Source organism: Ciconia boyciana, chromosome 1, assembly GCF_034638445.1.
Source record: "Ciconia boyciana chromosome 1, ASM3463844v1, whole genome shotgun sequence".
NCBI classification, from domain to species: domain Eukaryota; kingdom Metazoa; phylum Chordata; class Aves; order Ciconiiformes; family Ciconiidae; genus Ciconia; species Ciconia boyciana.
Window position 1 is genome coordinate 193,523,066 of NC_132934.1, and position 27,195 is coordinate 193,550,260.

The window sequence follows — 27,195 nt, forward strand, 5'->3', positions numbered from 1 at the left end:
TTCCTTTAAATAGTAGATGCATTCAGTGCCTTTTTAAATAATAAACTCTGAGCTCTAGTGTGTAGATGCAAAAGATCCTTCAAGGAAGAATTTGGTTTCTAATGGGTCTTTTGGAGACAGTAAATATACTTGCCTTGAATTGCTCATGGGTAAGTTTGTGGGCACGCAACGGATTAGGTTTGAGGTATGAAGTGGGAAATTAGTAGACTATCCAAAGCAAGGTACCAGTTCCCTGCTGACAGCTCAGCTACAGCAGCACTCCTCTTAAGGCAAGTATTAGGAAAATATGCCTGTGAAAAGCTGAGAGTACCGAAACATACCCACGGTTGTTTTAAAGTGCCTTGTTTTCTAGATATATCTTTCAACTCTTCAAAAATACCTATCTATAGCCTAGTTTTAGTTTTTGTTTGGCAGGGGCGAGGGAAGAGAGGCGTTACAATTTCTGACATGTCATCTGCCAGTCTGATGCTTCAGCTGATGTTCAGACACTCTCCTAGAGGGATCTGTGGGCCTGATAAAAGTTCTAGTTTTGAAACCCTCTTGGTTGCCAGTAAATAGGTCTGCCTAAAAAAGGTGTACAGACATAGAAAGGAAACAGTACTATAGAAAAGAGGAAGAGTAGAAACAAAATAACTGAGGTTTCTGTCTCTACCAAGTAACAGTTAAGAATACCAGGAGGGCTTTTAAAATACAACTCAAACAGATTAAAAATAAAAGTGGTGATTGTCCTGTGACCTTAATTAGGTGAAAGAAATAAGACCCTCCTTTGATGGCCTTTCAAATTTTATTCTGTAGTTGAGTGGAAAATTTTACTTGTGTATAACTTTACTTGTGTATAACTTTAGAAAAGGAAAAGGGAAACCTTCACATTGCATCACTGCACATGTAACTTTTTATGTTAACCACAGTATGGATACAGTAATGACAGGTCAACTTCCAATAATATGAATCTGCTACTTTTTTTTTTTTGGATCATCAATCTGTTCTGGAGGATGCCAAAGGTTGAGTGAGCCTACAGTCTGAATTATGGCTCAGCTTTGGAAGCAGCTGTCAGGAGCTAGCGGAGGTTAGATTTAAGTTTACTGTTCAATACCATATAGGAAACTATGTTGGTCTTTCAGAATTGCCTTGTTACAAATCAAATCAAATGAGCGTATAAGCAGTTGATGCTGCAGCTTAATAAGAGGATCCTAATAAAACAAGGTGCTTCAGCTTGAAAATTTAACTTCAGTCCGTCAGCTCCATTCCCTTGCAAACTCTCCTATTTGTCCCTCTGTCCGTCGAAGAAGAAAACCAACAGAAGCTCCTGCATGACACACGTCGGATTATTGCTTGTGCCTTTTAAACTTATCTCTTCTCCAAGTTGTGTAACTCTTGAATTGCATAAATGAACAAAAAAATATAATTTCCCTATGTAGGGCCTCTCTTCAGTCAAGTGTCTAACAAGACAGGGCAGGACGTAGGACTGTGGATAAGTAGCAGGTTTGCATACATTTTTTTATTGTTCCTTTCCGGATGAAGCAGTTTATAAACAAATTTGGATCTTCTGTGTCAGTTTAGTGCAATGTCTGAATTTGAAAAGAAAGCAATTACATCATTTCTCTTTCTATACATTGAATTCCATTGGCTTCCATTCTTTCGGCACGAAGATTGTGGGTTTGATGTTTCTCCATGAAGTAATTTTTTGCCAGCTCTGTACTGTTTACATGAAAACTTTTTTCCCCGTCTCAGCTGGCTGGGCCAAAAAATGTAAGCGATTAAACAAAAGAAAATCAAAAACATTTTTCGCTGGATAGAGTTGGGAGAGGGAGTTTCAGTGTAACCCTTTGCTTCTCTCTAAACTGAATAATAAAAAAATGAGTTTGTCTTCTTAAAAGTCTCATCAAAATATATTATTTTACTGTTTTGAACCAGCTGTCCTCTGCTTTACCTTTTGTTCTCTGGAGATGTACCATTTTGTTGTATTGACTCACTTATTTCTTGCTTAACACTGTTACATATTACAGGAATTTTTTGAGCCCTTCAAAGTCCTTCAGAGCTAATACCTGCACTGGACTGTTGTCTTTATTTTACCATTAACCATTATGATCTTTAGGCTAAGGAACTGACTATGTCAGGAATTCGTGACGGCTACCTTGCAAAGGTTATTTATAACCAGGCTGAACACTAGTATGGGCTCCAAAAGAGGTGAGCATGGTTGCTTAACTGTTTAGTTTTGGTTTTAACGCTATTTATCTTTGCTGAGCTGAACTTCATCTTACACGTTACTGACACACATAGCTTTTTGTATGCTTTTTAAATTCTGTAGAATTCTTCGGAATAGGGAAAATCTTAGGAAGCATCATTTAAAGACATTAATAATTCCCTTATCCTGAGCCTCCTTCCTGAATTAACACTTTTTTTACTAATTTTAATCTTCGCTTCATTAAGCCTGTTTCTAAAAGAGCAGAACTCTGCATGAGATCCAAACTTAGCGTTACACCTGTGTGCATTTCTGTTACTCACATTTCATCCAGATGCTTCCTTCATGCTAGGAAAATACAAAGGAATCTATTGTCGAGAGGCTTTGTAGACTCCATATGCGCTAATAAAGGTTTTGAGAGGTTTGGAAAATGCAACGCAGTGTTTGGGGTTTAAGATTCAGGAATCTGAATGGCATTAACAAACTTCCTAGTAATATTTATTTAAGTTTCTTTCTATAACTGCTGATACTGGTAGTCCACAAGAATAATTCCTGTTGTTTAGCTGGAGTAGGATTTTAAGATTAATTTAGGACAAAGGTGAGTATGGGGAGAGAGAAATTACAGTAATACTTATTTTACTGCCTTTTTTTCGTGGATTTAGCACAATTTCCACTGAGATACAAACTGTTTACAAAACAGTTGCTAAATAAATCTCCCAGTGAGACATGGATGAAACTCTATAGCGCTAATGTTTCCATTCACATCAATGAGATGTGTGGTGTGCTGGCCATCTGTTATATAAACCTGAATAGGATCTGAAATCCTTACACCAAAGACCTGATTTTTTTATGCCATTGCTTTTATGGAGGTGTGCCATAAAAATGGCCATGTGCTGGCAACCTGTGCAACTGGACCCTTTAAATCTGTGTAAAAGTGATGACATTTCAAGCACCTCAGTATCTCTTAAAATTAAAACAGCTAATTGCATTAAGGTCTGTGTGTTGAAGAGATTATACTCCTGCTTAGAGTTTGTTTTCCCCCCCTCCCCATCTGCAATATCCCTGATGGGGTCCACAGCTGTGAGAGCAACAGTGTGCACGACAGACTGCCTCACGATTGGCAAGCCAACTGGAAAGAACACCGAGACCCACAAGGATTGCTGGACCCGGAGGGCTTTCAGCTTCTGAGAACAACGAGCTAATTAAAGTCTAAATAAACGGAATGTCCTTCTAGCTGAAGTAAAGATAAATAAATAAATGCCTGCGTGTTGTTCCAGAGGACTGAATAAAGATGAAAATATTTGTGTCGTGTTTACCTAGTAATGTCTCTTTAATTGTGAAAGGGGGTCTTGTCAGCAGACTTGGTGAATGTATGCAAATGTACAGTTCCTGATTTCTTTTTAATCTGTTGTTTTAATAGAAGGGGTTCAGCAAAGGTAATGAAAAGTATGTGTTTTCTTCATATTTTTCAATTTGTTTAAAAATTGTATGGAGTTTAAAGTTTTAAAAATCTCAGTATGTATTTTTAGCAAATGTCTTCTTAGCTACTGCTTCCTTGTCACTGGCGAGCTCTGCTTCTGCTCACACGCTGGTGCTTCGCACGCAGGTCTCACTGAAGGGGCTGTATGCTTTGTTTGCAGACCTATGGTACAGTATATGCTACTAATGCATCACTTTAGTTCTGAATATCATCTTAGCCTTCCCATCCTCACGTAGTGAAAATAAGAAAAGAAAGAGGCATTTAAAAAATTGATCTTATATTGATATTTTATTTCCTTTAAATTTTCTATGGGCCACTTTTTTTTCAGTTAGTTTAACTAAACCTAGGCTAAATATATATTTAGGGAGCTATACCTAAGACAGATATTTGGGTGTGAATTTAATTTCAGTCATGTGTAGGCCATTAAGACTATTTGTATTTAAAGTGAAGCACTTGCTGAAGCACTTTGCTGAAATGGGCCCTCGAAGGAGTCTAATTTTGGAAGGACTGAGCAGTCACAGTTTTCAGCTAAACCTCATCTTCAGGGTCCTTGAGAAGCTAGGTTCCCAAACAGAAATTTGAGTCTCTCTAGGCAACCATTCTGAGAAGATGTGGCCACCGAGTTAGGTCTCGATTTTCACGTCTCCCATTCTCACAAATGAGAACAATGGGTGTGAGACTCCGTAAAGAGGCTGACAGACTGCTAAAGAAAGCTGCAGCGGTGTGTAGTCGGCAGTCTCGACCTAACATCTGCTGAAAAGTGTAATCTCACTGTTTAAAACACGAAAACCTAAATAATAAAGTAGTTGTTTTGATAATCTATTGGAAATCTAGCACTAACATTTTTGTGTTGTACCCCTTAAATGTTGTAAAGATTCATTCCTGATTGTATATGTAAAAAATACCAAACATATTTAAATTGTAATTCCTTTAAGAAAATTCTGTGGAGTGGGAAAAGAAGCAAGAAATTGGATGCCTGGTCTGGGAAAACAAACAGACACAGCAGAATGAGTAGAGAAAACATGTTTTTCTGCTTATTTTACAAGCTGGAGTGTAAGGGAAACAATTCTCTCATTACATGTGTATAAAAATAGGCTTTGAGAGTGACTTCTCCAGGCATGAGAACTCCTAGCATTTTCCCGTTACCTTGATCCTCATCTGCTCATTTGCTCAAAAATGAACCAGAGGTAAGTTTTTACTGAGACGTCCTGCAGAGTTTAGCACAGGAATAGCACATACATAAACACGTCCTAATCAAGAAGCAAGGGCAACAATATCTTAGTGAACTGCATAAAATCAGTCACTGCTGTTGTCAAGAGGCAGCAAAAGTAGTCCAAAAACTGATTAATGCAATTTTTAATTCTGGTCAAAGCTCAGAAGAAATGCTTGGATGGATGAAAAGAATGAGCTGGGGTTGATTAAAAGAAAAAAAGGGCAAAGAATCTCTTGGTAGACAGGATGTGCAAGCTCTCAGGATTATTTAGTGAAAAACAGGCCAAGTTCAGCCTTTGTCTAAATCATCTGACCTTAATCTATTGTAGGAGAAATTAAAAGTTAGTCTGTTCAAATGAACTCTGCATACTGGCCAGCTTTTAACTCTGCTGACTGCCTTTTCCCTGTCTCCGTACTCTGCAAAAATCCCAACTGCTGCACCGTTAGTTTTTCTTGCTCCAGTTGTTGGTTGTGTTCTGTGGTGGCAGAAGGGAGAGATCATGCCAAAGAAGCTGTAGTAAATTTGTAAAATGGATTGGCACCCTAATAGTGGGCATCTCAATACCTTGCAAACACAGATAAGGAACTGATAGTGTCAGTTACATGCAGTACAGCCTGCAATTTATGTAATATATAGCTTGAAGGAGGTAATTAAATACTGCAGCACTTTGTAACCTTTCAGCATGCGAACTATGTGAACCTGGGAAAGTTTTAGTTTTGGGAATCCTCTGAATACTTCTCACTTATGTTGCAACACGAGGACCTGAGGAAATGCTCAGTTTTGCTCTAAGTTTAAAGCGCCACTGTTACATTTGTAGCTGCTTCTGGTTTCCTTTGAAGATGAGAGAATCCTGAAGATATGTTTGTATAATCGTTACGCAGCAGAGGATAAAAGTTTGGGTGAAATCCAGTCCATCTCATATGTCTGTGTAGTTTCATCCATCTAGATGTGTTATGAAGCAGTGTTCCTAAAGTACATGCCTAGAGTCCGTATGTAACTTATAGACAGATAGGTGCTTTGGAAGGCTTCCCTAGTGAGATCCTGTCTGCTTTACTTTCAGCATCCAAGCTGGATGGCTATGAGTCTCTTTCTAGAGACTATAGAGGTACCATCCTCCCCCCATTAACTGTATAGGCAAACATAGACACTTGCTGTACAAGTACGTAAAACCAAGGTACAGACTCATGCCTCAAGTGAGCTATACCCAATCAAATGCTTTTCCAAAAAAGCAAACATTATTCACCCTGACATTTTATTTTCTCCATACATTACCATAATGATTTCTCCCTTCTAGAACACCACTGGGGAGGATTTCACCAGAGGGAGGTTTGCAAAAGTGAGGAATTCTGCCCATAACAAAGCCGACTTCAGTCAAAACAGACGTTCATGCTTCTAGCGCCTGCTGGGTTAATGGTATCGCTGAGAAAACGGTCTCCTGCCTGCAGAGGGCATGCAGCTCCTCAGTTTTCCCTGCCAAAATGTGTGTGCAATAGGGAGAAACTAATGGCCCATACATAAAAGCGTTGCTGCACATTGCTGCACATGATGGATCAGGGATATCTCCATGTGCGCAGGGGTACCAAAAGTGTAATTTCAGTGGAAAAATTGGACTCTTCCCAAGCCTCCACATATCCCCCCACCAAAGTAAATGGATACTTTACATAGGGAACACTGAAGCCTCTCCGGGATGTGTGTCCAGCAGGCACATGCTGCGGGTACTCGTGCTCCTTAAAAATCATCTGCTTTCATTTGTGTCTCTCCATTTCCAGAGCTCCCAACACAGTGGCTCCTCTACCTCATTAGCATCCACCAAAGTTTGCAGCTCTATGGATGAAAATGATGGACCTGCAGAAGGTAACATTTGAAGGCTGACATTTCAAAGCAGTCAATGTAGTGATAACAGCAGCTGTGTAGGAAATGAGTCATTCTTCCTGCCGGAGAAGGTGGGAGCGTTGCGGGCTGGATGACTCTCCGTGAGGAGGCTCGTCAGTCTTAGCAAACCAGTTAGGTTCACTCCGGATCAGATTTGATCTGGACATCCTTATTCAGAGGTGTTTTTGTTACAGGATACTCTAGATACTAGTTCTGCAGGTGATGCAGTGCTGACTGGATTATTTCACTGTTTTTTTTATCTCGTCTGGCATGGTACTAAAGAACATGCTGCAGTCCTGGGTCTTTACTCGGAAATGAGGAGTCTCACCCTGTACTAAGGCATTGAGCAAGTTGGCTAAGGGATAGTGTCTGCTCCAATACTGCCAGTTCACACGCAGTAAGTGTGTGTGTGTGCTCGGCTCTGACAGTAACTCTTCATGCTGCCTGTGAATTCAGGCAAACCCCAGCCTCCTTGTATCATAACATTCACTTTTAATACTAAACTGAAACAAAGGATAGATAAAGATACAGTTAAAAGCTCTGTCTTAAAGAGTGTAAATTCAAGTCACATTTTTGAGAGGCTTTTTTTTTACATTACGATATTTATATAGTAGTTTGTATCAGCTGCAGTTTGCAGTCAGCTTTTAGAGGCATGTTAGGTATTTGTACCACGCTATTTCAAATACATTTAAAAATAATGGTACATGAATGAGCACTAAAACACATGAAACTACAAACTTTTCTTATGCTTAGACACTGTGTAATGCAATTTTACCTAAACATCTGGTGCCCAGGTTGCATGCGAGGTAGTATTATTGAGAACATTTGTTTAAAAACTAAATATTTAATATTGGGGGAGGGGGAGAACTAGCACTTAGCACATGAGGAGTTTTATGGATGTCTCAGTTTACAGGATGTAATAAAATAAGTGCTTGAGTGTTGGACTTCTTTGGTACATGTATTTAATCATGCTGTGTCAAGGAGTTCCAGCCCTTTTTGGAGGCTGGTCTGCGCTTGTGCAGATCATAGAGGCCTTTTCATAATTAAAAAAATACAATTTTGGTTTTGTCCTGGGGGCATATTACAATGGGAATGGTAAACTATGTAACACTCGAATGGTGGTATGTTTGAGCCCCAGAAGTCTTATTTTTCATTATTGTATCTGTGTGAAACCTGTTGAGTATATACAATGTCAGCAGCATGGTTTCACTGTACAGTAAGTGAGATACTGACTCTGAATGGTTTCCAGGCTCCTAAACCATAGACTTAAAATGCATGTTATGTGCAACATCTGTGTTTCCTTCACTAACAATAAAAATGTACTAATGATTCTTTCAGAAGTGTTGGAGGAAGGTTTCCAGGTTCCAGCATCGATAGCAGAGCGATATAAAGTTGGAAGGACTATAGGAGATGGAAATTTTGCTATTGTGAAGGAGTGTATAGAAAGGTGAGGAGGATAATATGCTTATTATTGTAAAAATAACCACTAATGTCATGCTTTTTCTAGATCATGTCTTTATTTGTAGAATATAGGACATGTAATAAGGTAATGTCTCAATGCCAGATGGAAAAACTAGACTAATGCACACTCATATGAAAAAAAGAGTGAGTCTAAGGGACAATCTATGGATTTAAATCTTTGTGGGGTTTATATGGTCTTTTTCTGCAGCACTCCGCATGATTTTACCAGTTCTTTGTGTAAAATCCTTCTTGTTGCACTGAAATAACGTCTCTTCTTGCAGTATATTCTTACAACTCTCCCTTTACATTAGACCAATTAAACATTTCACATGTAGGAGCATTCTGTAAAGATGTCAGGAAGTTTTGTGTGCGCAGTGTAGTGGTGGTAGTCAGCAAAAAGAGCTGACTTTGGATCCGTCTATTCTGCCATCTGACACTGAGAAGTAACCTCTTCCATGTTTATCTTTAATTAAACGGGTATCTATCTCCTGCTTGCCTGCTTTATGCCATTATATGAGCTCCATCCAACTTCAGGAGCCTGCACTGCAGACATCGAAATCTAACTTCTTCAGTGCCCTTTACTGTTAAGAGGTGAGAACAGTCACCCTTAAAGACTGATTTTAGACAACCACTCCAGGTTAGAGAAGTCACAAGTCACCTCAAAAGTCGGTGTTGCTGAAAGTGTCCAGGTTGACTAGCTTAGGTGTCGGTTTCTAAATCTGGTCAGGCAGGTCATGAATCAGGTTTGAACTGGCTCTACCCAACATTAAAAGTGTAAAAAATAGGGAACAAAGACAGAAATGCTCTGAGCAGAACTGCAGGTGCCTTTTGGTGGTATTGTTAAAAATAGGAGAATATAGCGTAAAAAAGACAGAAGGTAACTGTATGTGAAATGATTGTAAGATTGTTCATGTTAGATAGTAGCAGTGCAGAGAAGGCAAAAAACTGCCAGAGCTAGAGATGTCCAAAAGAAAGAACAATAGAGATGTCAAGGTCTGATAACAAAATTCCACAAGTGAAGTTTTATATCCTCTATTACCATATCCTAGAGAGGGGGGTCTTACAGAAGACTGTAACCTCACCTTTGGGCTCAAAGAAAGAACTTTAGCTCTTTAGCCTGTAAGAATGTGATATTAACCCTAGGGAGTAAATCAAGATTAGATCTCATGGCAGAAGATGATAAATTAGCTTGGCTGGTTTTAAACTAGAGTCTCTCTGGAAAAAGACAGGTCCTGCTCTGCATCTGAAAGAGTCTGGCAAGTCGGAGACCATGAGGACAGCTGTTGGGGAAAGGGGGAAGAGCGGATTTTGTATCAGCTGACAGTGTGCTTGTGGGACTTGGCCAAAGCTCTTGTGAGGCCTTTAGAGCTCTGTCAGAGTGAGTTCATGGTGGAGCTGGTCATCTGGAGGGCGATAGCTGTTCAGATCAAGCCCCAGGGTCTGAACACTAAACCGGGGAATATGGAAATCTAAAGGAAGCAAAGCAAAACAATATGAAAACAAGCAAGCACTGTAAAACCCTATGGAGGGGGCATGACTGGTGAAAAATATGGGTGAAAATATACAAGTAAGAAAAGAGACAAAGGCAACTTAAAAGTAAAGTGAGTAGTGACTGAGAGAAACAGATTACAAGGCAAAATAAAAAAAGGTTGAGGTTTTGATACACTGTCATTCAGCTGAAAATGCCAGTTGTGCTGAGAGACAGTTCAAATGTGCTAGTGTGCATTTTACAACTCTTTCTCAAGCTGAGAGAAAAGACATAAACAAAATTAAATATAGGTCCCACCACACCTAAAAATACTAGTGATTATAATATCCTCGAGAGCTTAAATGAAAACTGTTTCCTGTCCTCTTGTCTATCCTTCTGGTCCCAGAAGTATCCGATAACATGATGTATCTAGTGAATATGTGCTCAAACAGCATGATTACTCAGGTATTCCCAGATACATACTTTTATGGTCTCTGAGCCATACCATTCCATAGGTCCCATTTATATCAGAGAGTTACTACTTTGGGAGAGCTTGAAAATTAAAGCAGAATTATTTCTGTTAGTTTCCACTTCTAAATCAGTATGCCCTGGCCATCACAAGTATGGAAGGAGAAATTAAAGGCTTGGAGGGTAAATTAAAGCCAGTACATGTAAAACCCCTTCAAAAACATTCTTCACAGTCTTTCTAAGCAGAAAACACCTCACTTCAAAGTCTGATATGTCCATCATTTGCAGAGCCAGAATTGATGGGGTGATACTTGGGACAGAGGACTTTTCCACTTTCTTCTGACGTACAATTCCTGTGTGCATTAGACTTCAAAGAAATAGCGCCATGAGGTGTTAAGCAAGTAGGAATGGGTCTTGTTACAGATCTTCACTGATCACATGGATACTTCTTCTCCATAGCTGTGGAGACCAGCCCGTGTGCACTGGTTAGCCACTCTGACACTTCAGATGTGTTCACAGGCATTTTCCTCTGACAACGAACAGACCAAATAGAAACCAAAAACCATTGTCAAAATTTTCACGTGGGGACTTCTAAATCCTATTCTGTGCATCTGTGAACGCATGGGCACACACACACAAATACATTTAATACACACACAAAAATAATGAAGATAGATTTTTATCTCCAGTGCCATGGAAATCTCCATGAACTTTGCAAAAGGTTAAAACAGCCAGGGAGAGTGGCATGGAGCCCTGTTATGAACTAGAGGTCTAACTCCATGCCCTGCATTAGTGCTGTGGGTCCAGACTTTTATCCAGCCATAACGTGTTTCCTACTTCGCCTGGCACCTTTTTATCGTTTGGGTTGAGTGATAGGTGAGAGGTGATACGCCCATTTCACTGTGAGTTTCTGGCACGGCTGTGCGTATTTTTTGGCGGGTGTGTAAGTTGCAGCACTGCTGACAGCCTGCGGTTCTGCAGCTTTTTAAGGGAAAGGATTTGCATTATCTTAGCTTTAATTTTCTTTTTACCAAAACAAAGAGCAGTCAGAGTTGTCATCTGCTCGTTACATATCTGCTCTATCATATGCACAATTTGTCCTGCGGTGTTTTTATATGTGTTCATTTTTAACTTTCAGATACTACCAAATTCTGACATTTCCTCACTAGCTCAGATTTCCCAGTATTTTGGAGTACATGGGGTCTCCCATGGCCAACAAAAACCATCAATTTCCTTTCTCATGACAGAAAGGAAGCATTCCTAGGGCAACCAAGCAGCTTGAAAGAGACTCCTATTGAAAGAGGGCATATTTTGTCTGAGTTTGAACCCCAGATATCTTAATTTCTAATATTCCTAAAATTCTACCTCTTCCTTCCATTCCCCAAAAATAGTGTCCGTATCTCTGCCTGTCCCCTCACTGAGCTGGGACCTTAGCCACCAGACAGCAGCACCGGGAAGGGGCACCCCACATGGAGTGTGACCCATTTCTGGGGGCTGTAGCATTAAACCCCTTTGTGGGGGAGTACAGATATGAGAAGTTTTTAATTTTTCTTTGCTTAAGTCTTGAACAGCCATGCTGTACTTTTTTTCCCAAGTCATAAATGTCATCAATGTCTTCATACAGACTGTCTTTGCTCCCTGCTGACCTGGGAATTCAAACAGAATTAGTATTTTGTTGGGTTTTTTTCTTTTTATTGAAGTCCCCATTTTCCCTTAAATTAATACCTAGTGGTACATCATTGCAAGAGGAGGTCTCCATGCTTAAATATGGAAATGAAAATGCCCAGTCGTTTTCCTAATGCAGTGCTTCCAGTTTATGACTCACTTTGCATGTCCTACTTGACAGACTGTGCACACTTTTAGGCACGTTCTTTTCTCTATTTAACTTATTACATAACAATTTAATGTATCAATTTACCTATGTATTGCTAAATGAAGAATGAAAAAAAAAATCACCCCATATGCTTGAGAGGTTATTTTTTTCTTTATTTTTTAACCAAACTTATGTCTAAGGGCAATGTATTAGACTTTTATAAACTCTTTAGATTTTTATTACAAAACAAAAGCATTTCAGTAAGAGTTTTTCTTATATTATCCATTCCTCATTTAACCTTATAGTGAAACTAGAGCTTGTGAACAGAGCTTCTTGGTATCATCCTTACAGCCATCTTTTGGTTTTATAACCTGGTTAAGAAATAGAAATTGATAATTGTGAACTTGTCTACAAGCTTAGTTTCCTATGTTAGCATTCTAGATAATAAATATCTATGTACATGGTAGTGATAAATATTATATGATTTCAGAACAAAACCACCTAAAAGGAAACGTGTTCTCATCCTGAACTAATTCTCTATAATTTCTTACTGTCTCCAGAACCTTTCATATTCTTTCCCATAAACATCATATTTAACTCTGCTAGGTGTCATATACTTACTGAATACATAACATGTTATTCCAAGGAGTGACTTTTTTATCTTAGCAGTTGCGAGTGCTAAGGCAAAACAAATGCCTCTTCATTTTAAGTAAAAAAATAGATGTATTTTCCATGGCTTGTATTTTTTTGTTTAAGAGAAAACAAAACTTTTTGGTTTTGAGAAGATTTGGATCTGTAAATACTATATAATATTTCTACATAAAACTGCAGAAAAATGACAAATACCACTACAAAATGAAAAAATCAAGTGATTTGTTTCAAAAACATTGAAATGTCTTCATTTTTTAAAAAAAATGCTTAATGCTTTTTTCTCGGGCACACGTATTCAATAAATTTGGCTCAAGTTCACAATTCCAGACAGATCCAAGCTTCATTTCTTGACAAAACAAATACTTGAATAGAATTCTTGCCCAGACCTACTGTGCTCAAATGACAAATATAAACTCGACTGAGAAAAACATTCAATGTGATTTAACATACAATTTTTTATTTTCTCTTTCCTCAGATCAACTGGTAGAGAATATGCTCTGAAAATAATCAAAAAAAGTAAATGTAGAGGAAAAGTAAGTATAAAAAAATCAAATGAGACCAAAAGATTTTTTTTTTTCAAGAAACATTTTGTGAGAGATCACTTTGGGAAGCTATTGGTATTTGTCTTCTTCCTGGCAAGTGTTAGAATCTTTTTGGTTGAAGCCTTTGCCTGCCCTCTGGAGACCCTTGGAGTCTCAGTATAAAAGGCTGCAGCGTGCCTTTCTAGATGCATGTGTTGATTCTCCAGTTGGTTGGTTGTGTGTGGGTACACTCACTCCCCTTGCTCTTTACCCCTGTAATTATGTCCTCTAGCTTTCATAATCCCAGATGTTATAGAAAACAGAAGAATAATACTAATAATTATAACAACACCGGTCACTGTGTCTAAACAATATGCAAGGTTAATCAAATTGATGTCACTTTTACAGTAAGTGAATTTCTGTAAGCTGTTGAAATGTATAACAAAAGGTTCTCTGAGAAGATGCTATCATATTTTTAAATTGAAAGATTCTGCATTTGAGGAAAAATTTTAGAAGCTTCCATATTTAACTTTTCTCTGCATCAGAAACATGTCTTTTCTTCCATTTCTTTTTCTATGTTCTGCTCTCTGTTCTTCTTTCAGTTATGACACTGATGTTGTTTCTAGATGTGTTCCTTCCGTATTGCTGGAGGCAATGTCTGTTACCTTTTTAAAAAACCCTGAAGAATCCATGCAGGTTCCAGTTCTCTCTGCATTTTCCACTGTACAATGGAAGTGAAAGTTTTTCCCACCAACCCATAGTCATTAAAGATTTATTTTGTGTGGCAGGAACACATGATACAGAATGAGGTATCTATTTTAAGACGAGTCAAGCATCCCAATATTGTACTTCTGATTGAGGAGATGGACATGCCAACTGAGTTGTACCTTGTCATGGAACTTGTAAAGGTGAGTATTTTGGAGACAAGCTGCTTATTACGAATTGTTTCAACCATATTGAGAAATTTCACTGGTACTAAAGCTTACTAAAAATCATGGAATCACAGAATAATTTAGAATGGAAGGGGTCTCTGAAGTAGGCTTGTCCAGCACCCTGCTGAAAGATGTGTAACCCACTGTCAGATTTTTTTTTAATAGCTTTCAAATATTTCAAATATTTGTCTAACTTTCTGTAAGCCACACTCAGAAGCGCTCTGTGGACAGTACTTTGGAGATCACTAGTTTTATTTGCTCCCCCAAAAGAAGTCTCTTTGAAAAGTTTTATCTTAAAGAAATGCACCTGCCTTGAGGTGAATTGAAAATACACCCAGTCTGAATAGCCATAAATACCAGCCTTCAAAATTCAATATTCTTTGATAAAATAGTTTAATTAGATTTTATTAATTTATGTTAAATTTAAAAAATATTACTTATCTTTTTTCTCTACTGCTTTATATTAGCACATTGTCAGGCTTGCCTTCTTGATAATAATCTAAATTTAAGCTGGAGGAGGGGGGAAGTGAAAGAGAAAAACCTGCTATTTAAAGCATGGTTCTATTCTGAAAAGTAAGTTTGCTAATGCAGTATTTTATATTTGCGACCCTATTTATTTCTTCATAGTAACTTCCAGATTTCATGCATTTATTTCACTCACTGGTGGAATTACATATTCAAACTGGATTATGAAACTCAGACCAGGTCATCTCTTGCCCCCATACTGTCAAGAGCGCAGTGCAAGAACTATGAATTTAGCTCTTGGTTCTGGTACTAATACACAAGTATGTCACTGTGCATAGAAGGTGGTAAAAATACATTTGAGTAAATTGTACAAATTAGGACAGAAAACCACTGAGGACATATTGTCCTCCATACTTACTTTAACAGAATACACCTGTTTTTCACATTCACTAATGGGATTAGCGATTCTCCTTCCTTCCTCAGCTGTTCCGTTGGGAGGAGATCTTCCCAGCAGCCACCTCCGTTCCTGTATCTTGATCAGCATGTTCTCCTGGGGCAGCCTATCATGCCTACACCTGGGAAATCCACAGTTTTAAGTGTTTAAGGACAAAGATTACAACAAAGCTGTGCAGCAACAGCATTTGTCGTGCAGGCCTGTTGTATGTGCGTGCTCAACACTTGTGAGCAAATCAGGCAGTCTGAACCCTGGCAGCCAGATCACTTCCACTTATCTTAAATTAAAAGTGTGGTCACATTCGGTAGACATCCTCTGTATCCATGGATAGAAACAGGCACCACCAGAGGTCGTGAGAGAAAGCAATTTTGGCAAGCAGGGTTGTTATCTGCTTTGCTCTGGTTGTAGGTGGAGATTAGGGGATGCTCTTAATATAGGCACCTCATTGAGATGTTAGATAGGATGATCCCAGGTCCAAGTGTTTCTTAAAGAACTTCTCAATCTCTGGGCTGGAATACGAGAGCAAGAAGAATGAAAAGTTTTTTGTTTTGTTCCATTATCCCCCGTGCTCCGTGGCAGCAGCGGTGACGCAAGCCATGTTTCCAGTGCAGAGCTGGGAGGCTGTCAAGTGTGGCCCATGGGTGGACAGCCACAGATTTTCCCTGTCCTTGTGGCAGGCTGGGACAGCCTTGTTGTCCATGAGAAGCTCAGGCCATGCCCCACAGCTTAGGAGATGGCAACATTGTCCTCTTAGGTTTGAGTCTGCCCGATGCCCTACTTGGCTTGAGTGGTGCTCTGGAGCTTATGGTCCAGCTAACCCTGCTGTCCACCACCTCCCAGCTCTGAGGAGGTACACTGGGGCATGCTGGTGGCAAGGAGCTGACAGGGTACCTAGCACCCCCATTTAGTCTCTGATGAAGAGGTTAAATCCTAAGAAAAAAGCAAAAACACTCTTCAACACCATGAATCTCTCTGTGTAACCAGTCCCAGAAGAATTTCCCCACCTTCTTCAAAGTCACAGCCCTCTCTCGCACTTGGGAGTGCAATGTGAAATGGCACAGCTTCAGATCAGATGCCATTAACCATCTAACACTATTTTTATCATAATTACTGCTCTTTTCTATGATAAGTGAGTTCACTCTGCAATCCATGTTACTGTAGGTTTTTCCTGGTGTCCATGAGAGCTTGTTCAAAGGTACCTCAATACTCTTGCACAGCGTTGTAATCCAATGTAGCCACAGCTTCAGCCTGCATTGACAAATCCTTCATCTTGGCCCCATGAGGTGTGCTAAGAAGTAAAAGCTGTGCCTTGTCTAACATGCCAAGACGTAAGCACATAGCTGGTTTTATGGGTGCAACCTGCTGTGCTATTCATGCTTGAAAAATGTTCAAACTGTAGTCTCCAGTGGATTTTTAATCAAAGTCCTACTCAGCTAAATAAGAGAGGAGGGGACTGAAAACTCTTACAAAATAACTAGCCTAAAAGATGTATATAAAGAAAACCATCCATTATATTAACTTTCTGGAAAAATCTGGGTTTTTGAACTCTTTTCTTCCTTACTCTTCAGGATTGCTGTACATAGCAAGATATTTATGCTTTTAGTTATGCTATAGAAGGGCTTTATAGACATCTCTGTAGTTCAGATATCCTAGAGAGCACTGTTTTAATGTTCTTTACTTTTATGTGGAATAATAGAAGAAATTTAGAAGAAATACCCTAACCCTGGGAAGTTAACTTTGTTTCTTTGAAGCAAACATCTATTCCTTAATACTTAATTGGAAAAAAAAGCCTTGTTATATTCTATGGGCACCAGGGAAGGTATTTCTGGAAAGACATTAATTGTTAATTCACCAATTGCTGACTGTTGCCATTTCATAGTGTGCACTGTTAGAATTGATTAACCATCTGTTAGTGACTGACTTTTGAAGACCTGACTTTAAATCAAACTCACAGACAGGAAAGAAATTCAAGGAGAAAAGGCTTGATACTGCAGAGCACGGTTTCAGTTAATACCACCCTGCATTAATTGGCAGTAACATGTTTGACATAAGTGGCTGCTGCAAGTACTGCCCTCACCTCATGGCAGATAGGCCATTCATTGCTTTGTAAAGTGTAAGAAAAAGCACTTCATAAATACAAATATAAACACATTGCAAGTGGTGCTTGTAAAAGGAAGCAAGGACCTGGTTTCTGGCACATTGCCTTTTTACACAGCGAAACAAAATTGTTATTCAAACCTAACAGGGGTTTGGCCAATTTAACAAGCAAGATTTATTGCAGAGTTTCCTTTACTTCTCCAGGATATGATTTCACTTTTGCAGAAGAAAAGAGAGATTATATCATTTACATAACAAGGTAATAAATAAATAATTGGTTACTGTGCTTCCAAGTATACTTCCTCATGTGCACAGATGATAAAAACTGCATTCAGATGTTACTGGTCCCATTTCACTCCAGAACAGGGGATTTAAGACTGAAATGTCATCCTGAACTCACCCCTTGAGCCTGAATAAATGATAGTGACCTGCTGTGTGAATCGGCTAAGCAGAACCTTGCAGGTTAAAGTGCTCTTCAGGGAAAGGGAAGTCTGAAAACAATTCTGCCTGATATAGCTGTCAGCTCTGTTAACTCTTTGTAGGATATCACCTCTCTTTTAACTGCAGAGAATCCCACAGACTAAATACATGCTTTCTTTTCTTACCAGGCAACCTGGTAAGAAACTTTACTGAGTAAAGTAGGCTGCTTAACTGGAGAAAATGATTCTGCTTCAGATTGGCTTGACCATCTGTTAATGTGCTCTGCAGCCTCTCTGTTTTCCTGAGTTTAGGTTTCTCTTGCGCATGGACATTTGTTCTTTTTCTTCTGCCTTTAGGCCAAAATTTTCCCTTCTCTTTTTAAGGTTCAGCTTCTTTCCTTCTCACCCCTCACATCTCAGCTCGGGCTGTTTTCTTTGTTTGGAGGCAGATCCTTTGCTGATGTTATTGACACTTCTCCTGAGCATCTGGAATGTATTAGATAAGACCAAAGATCTGTTTAATCCACTACCTCATGTTAAAAAGCTGCTGGTACAGGGGCTTCACAGGATCGAGCTTAAGGAAGACAGATTATTTATCCCACATATTTTGCCACATGCTGATAACTAATACGTAGGGATCAGTTAATGTCATGAAGTACATGGTATTGTACTTTTGCCAAATATTTGGCCTTTCTCTCTAATCCTCGGTCTGGTTTAGTTTGGCCTTTTCTTCCTCCTTTTCCTTGACACTGTGTATCTTGATGTATCTTGATCAGTCACCAGCCAGAGCAAGAGGTTTTGGTGTGGTCCAGATTTGACAATGGTTGGCTGCAAGCAGTTTCCAAAGCTGGAGCTTTGCGTCTACAGTGGGAATAAACTTGCCCTGGCAGACTTCAGCTGCACCTCAACAATGCAAAATTTTTAATAGTTTGTTTGGGTTTTTTTAACAAGTAATGTCTGTTTTCTCAAGTTTGAGTCTTTGGTGGTTGTCTTTTCCTACCTCTTTCTCTGTAGCCATGATTCCTGGAAAAATTCTTTTTTTGATTCTTCCCCCTCCTCCTTTCTCTTAGTGAAAACAGTGTTTACTCTGGAGCTGAGCCTTAAAAAAACCCCACCAAATAACTTCAGGCTGTTGATAAAATCATGAGAGTTGGCAAAGCTGGGAATCCTCTGTTGCCTTCAGAAAATACCTACTTTTTCTTTAAAATACACTCTCCTGTGATATATTTTTTTTCCTTGATGTTTTGACTGCAGCAGGGATTCTTTGCATTGTTTTTGCAGAATTATCATTTCCCTCCTCTTTTTTTTTTCTGTTGGTCTATGTTTCCTTTATGGTGCTGCTTTGATTTTGGCCAAAGGCCCAATACCTCTGAGCAGTATCTCTCAAAAGATGTTTGTTTTTTCCTCCACTCTGTCAAGCTTCCTCCTTAATCTCTTCTTTAAACTTATTTTTTGGTCTTTCTCCAAGCACTTACATGTTCTTCCCACTTGCCAGCTCAGCTCTGGAAATACAGTCCAAATGTCATGGCTGCCTCAGATCCTGGTGAAGATCATTGCAACTTCAATGATTTCCACTTAATTTTCCTTCTTTTCTTCTTTCTTTCTCTTTTCTCTTCTTGTTTTTCTTTCACTGGTAGTAGCTTTTAGCTGAGTTAGACAGCACGACGAGCTGGAAATGGGACAAGCTGCCATCTGTTTGTAGCTGTGGTGAAATACTAATCTTAATTCTTCAGTGTCTTCCAGTATGATTGTCTGACATACATGCTGGGAAGTTGTTCGGTATTAGCTGCAAGAAGAGCATCACACTACCAAAACCTTCACATCTTGTGTAGAGAAAGTGGTTTCTAAAATCCATGTTTTCAAAGTTTTATGAGATGGAAACAGACTTTTAAAATATGCTAGCAGTGATGACAGATAGCTGGTTTGAGTTTTACTCAGAATTTCTTTGTTTTTCTGGAGTTCAGTCAGACTTTGGGCAAAAATTTGATGCCAGCCTGTTTGTGATTATAATAAAGCGGCAAGGGTTGGTCCGTGTCATCGTGACAGGCAAGTATGTAGGCATGCCAGAAATCTGCAACAGAGGCTCTGAACACGCAGGTTGGCAAGTGCTGGACATGTTACAAAAGCAGCAGGAGGTGGGAATGGTTTGCGGTGGAGACTCCGGCCTCTTGGCTGACCAACTAAGCCATAACAAATGGTTCTGAATTACTGATATGTTCAGCTGCCATTATGGGGGATGTCATCAGAGTACCCAAAGTTTATAGCTGCAAGGAAACTGTACTGCTCCTCTCTCCTCCTCCTCCTCCTCTTCCTCTACAAATGATGCTCCTTGATCTTCCCTAAATTTTTCAGTCATTTCATAAGCAGTGTTGCTCATATGCCATGGTCATTTTGCTCCAGGGAGGAGATCTTTTTGATGCTATTACTTCCACCAACAAATATACAGAGCGGGATGCCAGTGGGATGCTTTACAATCTGGCCAGTGCCATCAAATATCTTCACAGCCTGAACATTGTCCACAGGGATATCAAGCCGGAGAATCTGCTGGTAAGTGAAAATTCAGCTTTCAGTATTGTTGATAAGTTGGGAGTGTGTGAGAGAAGATCTGTGCTTCTCCCTCCTTCCACGCACACCCCAAGTTTATTTCGGTCTTTTAAGTCATTGGTCTTTAATTTTAACCTTAGCATTGTAAAGCTCTCCTAAGAATAACAGCTATCACAAGAAGTACAGTAACATCAGCTTGTATGTCTAGACTGTTCCCCAGGACACAGCGACAGAGTTGTTCCAGTGATCACTAGAAGTGACCTTTCAGTGAGCTGCAGTATAATTTCAAGCTTCTTATAAATACAGAGGTGTTCTGTCCTCAATAGACCATTCTGTACTTCTGCAGCTACCTCAGCAATTAGCAGCAGTTCAGTTTTACAAACACAGTGGGTATAAATGTTGTGCCCTAATCATGTAGTACGTCAGGGCAGAACCAGGAAGAGACTTCAGAATCCTTCCTTTCCCTGCTGCATCTCCCAAATAATCCCATAGCACTTTTTGTAATACACTTTACTAAATAGCTTGAATCTTCCTTTTCCTGACTGAATCTGTATGAGCCCTATCCACTGAAGACAATGAAAAACGTACCCTGACAAGTAGTCCTTCTGAGGATTTTGCACTCGTGAATGCAGCAATTGTCTTCTCCAACTGACTTAGTTTTATTTCTTCTGAGAAATTAATTTCTCCTGATTATTTCACTGTTCTCTTAGTTTTCCTGAATTTGCTGACATGTTCCAGTATCAAGATGTCCCAATTCTCCATATATCCTGCTACCATAAAACAATGTTTAAGATACCTAGAATAATCGGTTCTCTCAGCTGTGTGCTCTCTGCCATGACTTAGTGCCTTCAGTCCTGCTTGACACTGAAGAGGTTTTATGGGAAAGTTGACTCAAGCAGATCTCACTAAACTTCCAGGGAGTGGGATCTTTACATTTGAGGTTCCTCTAGAAGCAGGTGCCTTTAGAGTTCTGTGTCACGAAGTAGCCTGCCCCCGTTTTCCAGAAACTGCTAAAAACATGTTGGGTAGAAGCTTTACTAGACACTAACGATTGATACTCCTTTTGCAGCCCTTGTGCTGGTGTTCACAGGTGACTGCATGCAGAAGTTATAGGAATCATATGCCAGGATTCATTAATGCTGTGACTTGGAGTGTGCAGGAGGGTCTTGGTCTGGAGAAAGGCTCACCCTGCTGTTGTTTTGGCACATCTCTAAATGCCTGAAGTCTGACAACAGTAGAGTGAAGCTTTTGGGAGGAGAGAGAAAGGTAGGCAGGAGGTGGAGGCAACAGGGAGAGGATTAAATTTGCCTGCCCAGCCATCTCTGGTAATTACCCGCTACCAGGTGTGACTGCATTGTTTGCATTGTAGCTGAATTGTTTCTGAGTGATTTTTCCAGTGTTGTGCATGTGTAAAGATCCTACATTGATATTGATACTGAGCAGTGAGGATACAGCACTCAATCTCTTGCAGCATCCTAACTCTCAAAAGCTAGCATTTGATTCACAAATTATATTAATTGTCTAAGGTTTATCAGGTCCTTGAAAGAAAAGAGCACTGTTTTAGAAAAGTGCTTTTGAACCAGCCTGTCCTGGTTTCAGCTGAGATTGAGTTAATTTTCTTTAGAGTGGCTGGTATGGGGCTATGTTTTGGATTTGTGCTGAAAACAGCGTTGATAATACAGAGATGTTTTAGTTGTTGCTGCACTAGCCAAGGACTTTTCAGCTTCCCATGCTCTGCCAGGTGCAGAAGAAGCTGGGAGGGGACACAGCCAGGATAGTTGATCCAAACTGACCAAAGGGCTATTCCATACCACATGACGTCATGCTCAGTATATAAAGCTGGGGAAGAAGAAGGAAGGGGGGGACATTTGGAGTGATGGCGTTTGTCTTCCCAAGTAACCATTACGCATGATGGAGCCCTGCTTTCCTGGAGATGGCTGAACACCTGCCTGCCCATGGGAAGTAGTGAAGGAATTCCTTGCTTTGCTTTGCTTGCGTGCGCGGCTTTTGCTTTCCCTATTAAACTGTCTTTATCTCAACCCTCGAGTTTTCTTACTTTTGCTCTTCCGATTCTCTCCCCCATCCCACCAGGGGGGAGTGAGCGAGCGGCTGCGTGGTGCTTAGTTGCTGGCTGGGGCTAAACCACGACACAGCCTTACCTGAGTTCTGACTCTGTCTCTGACATTGGCTGTGGCCTTCGTGTCTCTTGACCTTTCTGCTTTTATCTTCTTATCTGTCAAATGGGATGGGTAGTTCCTTGTATCAAAAGATTGCAATTAGGGTTATTTTCTTGGCATTTATAAAACACTTGCAAAACGCCATATGAGCCTTAGCCTTTCTGTTGCTAAAGACCTTCTACTTGCCTTCTGTAGCCTGCCTTTTGCTTGCGGCTCTGTAACCCTTCACCTAAGTGGTCACAGTAGTACGTTTCCCTTGTTCTTGTGCTGTTGCTTTCACGCCGTTACTGTCATGGTCTTGCACCAGCAGACCCCGGTAGTGTTGTTACAGCAGGTTCTCCTGGCCACTGGTGTGAGAATCAGCCCTTCCTCCCCTACACCTTTAGCTACCCATGGGTTGTAGCTTTAGGTTTAGGGGAGCCTATACCAGGCCTGCCCAAAGCAGAGCAACTAACCGGGGCGGGGAGCAACATCTGCCCCGATCAATACATGCCCCAAGGCTAACAGCCCTATTAGCAGAAAGAAACAACAGGGAGGACGAGCAAGGCCTGACAAAAGCTATAGAGTTACTACAGGAAAACTATGAGGGGTGAAGGGGAACATGCTGCTCTGGAGAGGGTGCCCAGAGGAGGATGCTCATCTGCAGCCTCCTTATTGCATCTCTTCCCAGCTCCTGGGAGAGATTTCCCTTTCACCTCCCTCTTTATCTCCTTTGGTTTTTCCTTTTCCCCAAAAGTATCTTTCACACTTAGAGCTGATGTGTGCCATCAGCTATAGACCCTGCTGATAAATCTTTGTGTGGGTGAACCTGTCTCAACGTCCTATGTGCAACAGCAGTTATTTCTATAAGTGCTTAAATATTCCTTATCCTCAAGGCATGCAAAGCCCACCTAACAGTCAACTGTCCAAGAGTTTAGGGTACGCTGAATACCTGTGATTTTTTAGCGTTTTTTTGTTCTCTAGAGAGCGTCTTCCATGGTTTAATTGGAACATTTTTCATAATTGCTGCTATTTAGCACATTTATTTTGTCAAGTCATGGGATGTCTTTATAGCCATATAATAAACCCTAGAGAACAACTTCTTTGACTGTTGCCATCTGCACTGATCACAAGAGCAGCTTAGAAAATACTGACAGTCTTTATAGTAATAGGATACATATGGTGGCACACAATTATGTGTGGCTGCATTCAATTATTGTTGTACAATTACACAGTTTTATTGCTTAGTTAAAACAGTGAAAGCGCTACATAGTAGGTAATTTGCACTAATCCCCATTTCTTTAATTGCCCTGCAGTATTTAAATGCAGTGGAACATATATAGCGTTTGTTCTGAATAACATGAGCATTAAATTATCTTTCACATTCCTTGACTGGCAAGTAACATACCACAGCTTCACATTGGGCTCCTTTTTATATGGAGTTATAACAGGGTGGGGAAAAGTTACTTTCTTGAGTTTTACAAGTCAACTGAAGTAGTTTTCCAAGGAAAGTAATTCCTGGAAACAGATGGGGCAAAATCCTAGAAAATGCACAGTACGAAACCTTCTGCATTGGTAAATATTGCCAAACAAGCCTTTTCCATAATTAGTTTCCAGGATATATGAGTCATACAAGGTGTGGTCTCTTGAAGGAGGGAATTTATGAATGATCACTAGGTTAACACAACTCAGAGAGGGCTTTGTAAAAGATAACCACATGAAATAGAATATGAGATGCTAATTAGACTGGATTCAATTCTTGATGCCTAAGTGCACACTTTACATTTTTCAGCAAGTGAATGTTTAAAGCTCTAGTCTCTAGCCTTTAATTAAAACTGTTGTTGAAATTAGATTTATTACTGCCATTTCAGAGAGCACTTTCTATAGTTTCAGGAACCAGATGTATTCAACAATCTGTGTTTTTAATAAAACCATAATTGCTTTTTTCCAGTGCATTTCTATAAGCCTATCTTTTTTTCTGGCTTAGTAGCAGAGAAATGTGAATCCATATCAAATTGCTGGTCCTCTTAAAGATCCAGTTGTATTATTAAAAATAACATAAGGAAAGAAGAATTTTGTGTATTCTGAATGTCTGTGTGTGGCTGTATCACCTGGTAGCAGGGATTCAGGACAGAGAGGGGTTTTCTATCTAGTCATGACTAACATTAACCAAGGAGAAACTTGGGGGGGTCTGTATCATTAACTAATTATTATGAGCTATAGCAGATCTGTACCAAACAGTGGTGAGAGACTTCAAGATTTGATTTTTGCACCAAGTGAACCGTTCAAGGGTCCATTGTAGAATTCATTGCACTTTTGTAAGAAAAAAATCTAGGATTTTCCTCTGCAAGCAGTTGTAGATAAATGTAATTTGTGATGTAGGAGTAGCTGGTCAAGATGGGTATTAAGGATGATTTTGGTTTTGATTGTGAAGTACGATATCTTCTATTTTTGTGCAGTGTTACTGCTAATTGTTGTCAGGATGTCACTGTTGGTGAGCCAGGCTGCATGGAGCTTTGATGTGGGTTGCAAAATAATAATGTGATGCATGTATACTTTAAGAAGACCTCCTGTAGACTGTTTCCATTTTTTAAGGTGCTGTCATGGTAAACAGCATTAAATTGCATCATAAACAAATTCAGAATAGGAAGCAAGAACCCAAACCAGCAGCTGAATTACAGAAAGACTCACAGTCTAGTGTTTAATTTAGTCTTTTTATTTTAAGCATTTATTGTATGTTTTCAGTGTTTGCAGGTTTGGGGTTGTTCTTTCGCATTGAGCCAGCTTTTAAAATTGATTATTTTTAACTGATGTTTCTAGCTTTTTTCTTGTGGCTTTATCTTAATCTCCCTTTGCACCCATAAAAACCCATGAAAGATCATGTTGCTGCTGTGAAGACCATGTTTTAAGACAGGATTTTCGTGTATACTCATTAACAGCCCTACCTATGTCCATCGATGATGATGGTAACACACCATTCAAGACACTGATTCATGTTTAACAGTCATCCAAGGAGAGGACAGTGTTTCTAGGTGAAATAGTCCAGCCAGGTTTACATCTTGTGACTTCAATACACAGAGAAGAATGTGTTGCTGCTATCAGTGCAGTCACTGTTGTATTATCTAAGAAGTTGAAATTCCTGTGCAAGCCTTTAAGCTCCGTGCAAGTAAAATGAATAAACTCAAAAGCCCTACACTATGAATTGGCTTTCAGCAGGGAGTTAAGCTAGGAATGTCACTGCTGGAAGGTCAGACCTTTGCTTCTGGGCTTTAGCTTCTAGCAAGTAGTATGTCCTTTGTTGGCCAGGTAGCGAGGTAAGTCTTTCCCATACACCCTGAGTGCATTCAAGGGAAGTTGTCCAAATTGTCTGTGAATTTTCAAAGCATGCAGAGAAGTATGTTGTAGGTAAGGAGGAGAAAAAAGACTGTAAATTAGAAGGAACATTTCAGGTAGTTAGTAAATGGTATAGTAGTTACCTTGATGGTACTGTGTTAAACCTTTGAGTTTTCCTCCTGATTTAGGTTTATGAACACCAAGATGGAAGCAAGTCCCTGAAGCTAGGAGACTTTGGCCTAGCAACAATTGTGGATGGACCTCTATATACTGTTTGTGGGACCCCAACATATGTAGCTCCAGAAATCATCGCTGAAACTGGGTAAATCACTTGTAGTCATGATTCATTGATGTGTACACAGTGGAGCATGTTCTTGCCAATGTGCCAGATAGGAGTTCTTGCAACTAAGATTTTTATGCTGCCTTTGCTTGGGCATGATGCAGAATCATGGTTCATAGAACAATTTAGTTGGAAGGGACCTCTGGAGTCTATCTTGTCCAAACCAGCTCAGAGCAGGCCCAACTTTGGAGCTATATTATGTTCCTCTGCCAGTTGTTGGCCTCAAACTTCTCAGCTTAAGACTGAGTTACTAACTAGCCATTTGCAGATACAATAAAAGTAATTCTTAAGCTGTCCCCAGAGACTGCTAACTACCATTCACTTAATTTTATTTCATTATCATGCACTGTCCTCTTCTTCTGATTTGTTCCACACAGTAAATGCCTGCTGGCTTGAGCAGCCTGTGTCACCTTTGCAGGCTTCATGCTGGTAGGCGTCACTGTCTAACTCAAGAATACAGCACGTCTTCTGTGCGCTCCCACATTCTGATCTAATGTGGTTTCAAGATATAAATGTAAAAAAGATTTGAAAGCAGAATTAGGATAGGTAGATAGGTCATAGAGAAGGTTCAGATGAGAATATATAAGAAATTATTAATAATTCTGAAAATGTTTCCTCTGTTCTTGTACTGTAGTTCATAGGAGTTGGATGTCTCTAACCATGTCTCTCACGCTTCTAGATATGGCTTGAAGGTGGACATCTGGGCAGCGGGTGTGATTACTTACATCCTGCTCTGTGGTTTCCCTCCGTTCCGTGGGTATGGACTGATCTATTCAACCATCCTTGTTCTGTGAATTGGTCCCTGTGCTGCTTTTGCATTAAGCACAGAGATTCCCACTGGAAAAAGTTCTTTGCTCTTAGGGTTTGTTTTTTCCTGTGCTCTGCATAATAATTTACACAAACCCCATAACTGTCTGTGATTTTACTGTAAAATCTCTGTCTCGTGTTTGTTTATTTTAGTTTAAACTTCATTGCATTACAAAACAAGAGCCTCCATTACGGGTTCTGGGTGCCTTTGCCTGACATTTAAAATACACAGTGAAATAAGCATCTTCTTTCATGGACCAAATACAACATATTTTGTGGTCGGTAAAAGGTAATTAAAATGTAAGCCACTTAATAAGGACGTCAGATCTTTTCTCCCCCTCAAAGCAATTGTGAAGTTGTTGACAATCCTAAAGAGAAGCAGGTTACCTCAGAAAGAATGTACCAAATGCACTTTGTTTTATGATCTCACCATTCACACCCATGGTTGCATGCTTGGGGGAAATCAACAGCTTCCAAAAGCATACTAAGGGATCGCCAATTAAAAGCAATTTCAAGAAG

The 27,195-nt window shown here is 39.7% G+C and overlaps 1 protein-coding gene across 3 annotated transcripts in view; it reads left to right on the forward strand.

Annotated features, from left to right (window-relative positions):
• The window catches only part of DCLK1 (doublecortin like kinase 1), a 249,765-nt gene that overhangs the window by 196,418 nt on the left and 26,152 nt on the right, over positions 1-27,195 (forward strand). For all 3 annotated transcript variants that reach the window (XM_072850361.1, XM_072850364.1, XM_072850362.1), the window contains 7 exons: positions 6,645-6,729; positions 8,086-8,194; positions 13,084-13,141; positions 13,918-14,037; positions 19,897-20,043; positions 25,718-25,851; positions 26,549-26,626. In XM_072850361.1, the coding sequence (XP_072706462.1) occupies positions 6,645-6,729; positions 8,086-8,194; positions 13,084-13,141; positions 13,918-14,037; positions 19,897-20,043; positions 25,718-25,851; positions 26,549-26,626 (731 nt within the window). The remainder of the gene's footprint in view (positions 1-6,644; positions 6,730-8,085; positions 8,195-13,083; positions 13,142-13,917; positions 14,038-19,896; positions 20,044-25,717; positions 25,852-26,548; positions 26,627-27,195) is intronic.